This window comes from Helobdella robusta, assembly GCF_000326865.2.
Source record: "Helobdella robusta unplaced genomic scaffold HELROscaffold_6, whole genome shotgun sequence".
Classification (NCBI taxonomy): domain Eukaryota; kingdom Metazoa; phylum Annelida; class Clitellata; order Rhynchobdellida; family Glossiphoniidae; genus Helobdella; species Helobdella robusta.
In genome coordinates, this window is record NW_008705330.1 from 2,786,725 (window position 1) to 2,789,299 (window position 2,575).

At 31.5% G+C, this 2,575-nt stretch overlaps 1 protein-coding gene across 1 annotated transcript; it reads left to right on the forward strand.

Moving 5' to 3' along the window:
• Positions 1-1,056: 1,056 nt before the first annotated feature.
• HELRODRAFT_164228 (hypothetical protein) lies at positions 1,057-2,052 on the forward strand (the record flags this gene model as incomplete). Its single annotated transcript, XM_009029222.1, has 3 exons — positions 1,057-1,218; positions 1,284-1,511; positions 1,996-2,052. The coding sequence occupies 3 exons, from the start codon at positions 1,057-1,059 to the stop codon at positions 2,050-2,052; spliced, it is 447 nt and encodes a 148-aa protein (XP_009027470.1).
• Positions 2,053-2,575: the final 523 nt, after the last annotated feature.

A 2,575-nucleotide genomic window follows, 5' to 3' on the forward strand; every position in this document is an offset into this window, starting at 1 on the left:
TGTAAAGCGCCTATGAGAATGTTTTTAATAGGCGTTATATATATATATATATATATATATATATATATATATATATATTAGATGAATTGTTGGCGTTATTCAAATTAAAGTGTCTTTTCAGTTTTCGTTACTAGACTTTTCTGAAAATTGTTCAATTTGTTGAATTGTTCAATATATATATATATATATATATATATATATATATATATATATATACATATATATATATATATATATAAACATACCTATATATATATATAGGCCGCATTTTGATTTTCTCCGTATTTTTTCTCAATTTCATAGTTTAAAATCGAGTATTTGGTTTGAATTTAATTTCATTTGATAAAGAAAATTTTTACGAATTTAGTGATATTATTTGTTTGCGTTAATTGTATGAAGTTAATTTTGTCTCAATTAATTTAAGTTAAGTTGATTTAATAGTAAATTCTTGTTTAATCGACAAAAGAAGGAATTTAATTTTGTAAACGATATAGGATAACCTGTATTGTTTTATCAGACTATTAGATATAGTGACATATTTTACTGTTGAATATGTCGAAAGATAAAGGCAACAAATGTAAAGTTAAAATCAAAGAAAGTAACAAAGAGTTAATTTGTTGTGGCATATGTTGTGACGGCTACCACATCAAATGTATTCCGACCGATGCTCAAGTCTTGACAGCAGTAGTAACCGATTCTAATTTAAATACGCAGATTAAAGATGTTGAAAGGGGTTTGAAAAAATATTAGGCTGAAGTTGTAAAGGGAACCATTAAAAAAGAAGTTAAATCGACTACGGTGGCTCTGAACAATGTCGTCAAATCTATTAAAACCGATGTCGAAACAATCAACCGTGAGTGCAATGTTGTGTTAATTTGGCTCAGTGAAGGTGAAACTAACTGCTGATGCGCGCAATGATCATAAGAAGATCGTTATGAATTTGCCGTCAACCATTACAAATGATGAAATCAAGCAAAGCGATATTAAGAAAATGTACAGAATTGGCAAAAAAGGTGTCCGATGTTGATTGGGTCTAAAGAAAAGTCTATGAAAAACATGATAATGGAAAATCGTGTGAGGATGAAACAATTGAGTGATGAATTAAAAAATGTCAGCATAAGCCATGACTTCACTAAAGAACAGCGTGAAAAATGTAAAAAACTGGTAGCTGAAGCAAAAGATAAACAGAAACAGGAGTCGGGGGAATTTTTGTACAGGGTGAGGGGAGATCCGTTAAATTTGAGAATAATAAAAATATAGAAATATTCAACAAAAAACTAAAGCATACTAGTTCTGATTGTGCGTCTATGGTTTTCAACTCTTCTGGTAATGTCAATAAAATTAAAGTGGGTCTGTTAAACATTAGATCTTTTGGTCCAAATGTTGATGATGTTTTTGGGCTGCTCAATGATGGCTTGGATGTTTTGATGCTTACAGAAACTTGGCATAAATCATTTGATAATATTTGTCTTAGTTTGGCAAAGCCACGTGATTTTAGTTTTTTGGAACAAGTTAGGCTAAATGATCCTGGGCATGGTGGTTTGGTAACGTATTTCAGAAACCACTTTAAATGTGTAAAAATTCCATTGCCAGTGATTATTATATTTGAAGCGATATGTTTTAAAGAGACACCACAGAAGACTTCAGTATTTTTTTTTGGTGATAGGCCAGGTTCTGCTCCTCCTGCTGAATTATTTTTTGAAAAATAAATTTTAGTTTTAAAACAAATCACTCTTTTATGTTGCAGTATTGTAGTTGCAGGTGACTTCATCATACACGTAGAAACTTTCTCAGATATATATGCAACAGCTTTTGCTGATATTTTCTCTAGTTTTGATCTAGTCAATAGAATTAATCAGTCTACCCTGGTAGTACCCTGGATTTGATTGTCACATCGGATGGTTTTTTTGTTAGAAGATATATTGGTGTACCCATCTGGTATCTATTCAGACCATGGTTTAGTAACTGGTCAATTTTTAATCAATCCGACTCCAGTCATTTTCAAGAAATCGTGAATCAGATCCTGGAAACGAGTGGATAAAAAACGTTTGACTGGGCTTTTGAGGTGCTCACTTATCTCGAAACATTATGGTCAGGATGATGATGTCTAATTGGGTTTTAAAATATTCAATGAAGAGCTTTTAAAAATTGCTGACGATGTCGCTCCACTTCATGAAGTTTGATGGAAACACTGCCCCATGGTTTGACAGTGACTGCAAAAAGGCTAAGCAAATGTGTCGAAAAAAAGAAAAAAGGTTCAGAACTACTGGTTGTTATAATGATAAAGTTGATTGGGTACTGGCAATGAAACAAAAGAATGTTTGTTACTCAGTGAAACGAAGGAGTTTTTGGTTCGCGAAAACATGTCAATTTAAAAATAAATCCAAATACTTATGGCAAACGATTAATAAATTATTAGGAAAAGAGACAAGTGTTGAAAATGAAGTTGGTTCAATGCATAGCGCCGATGATTTAAAAAAATTTTTTGCTGACAAGTTGAAAGTGACCGAAAAGTCAACTGAATGTTTTAATTTTCCAGTTATTTCTATTAATACTAATATTATGTCTCCACTCG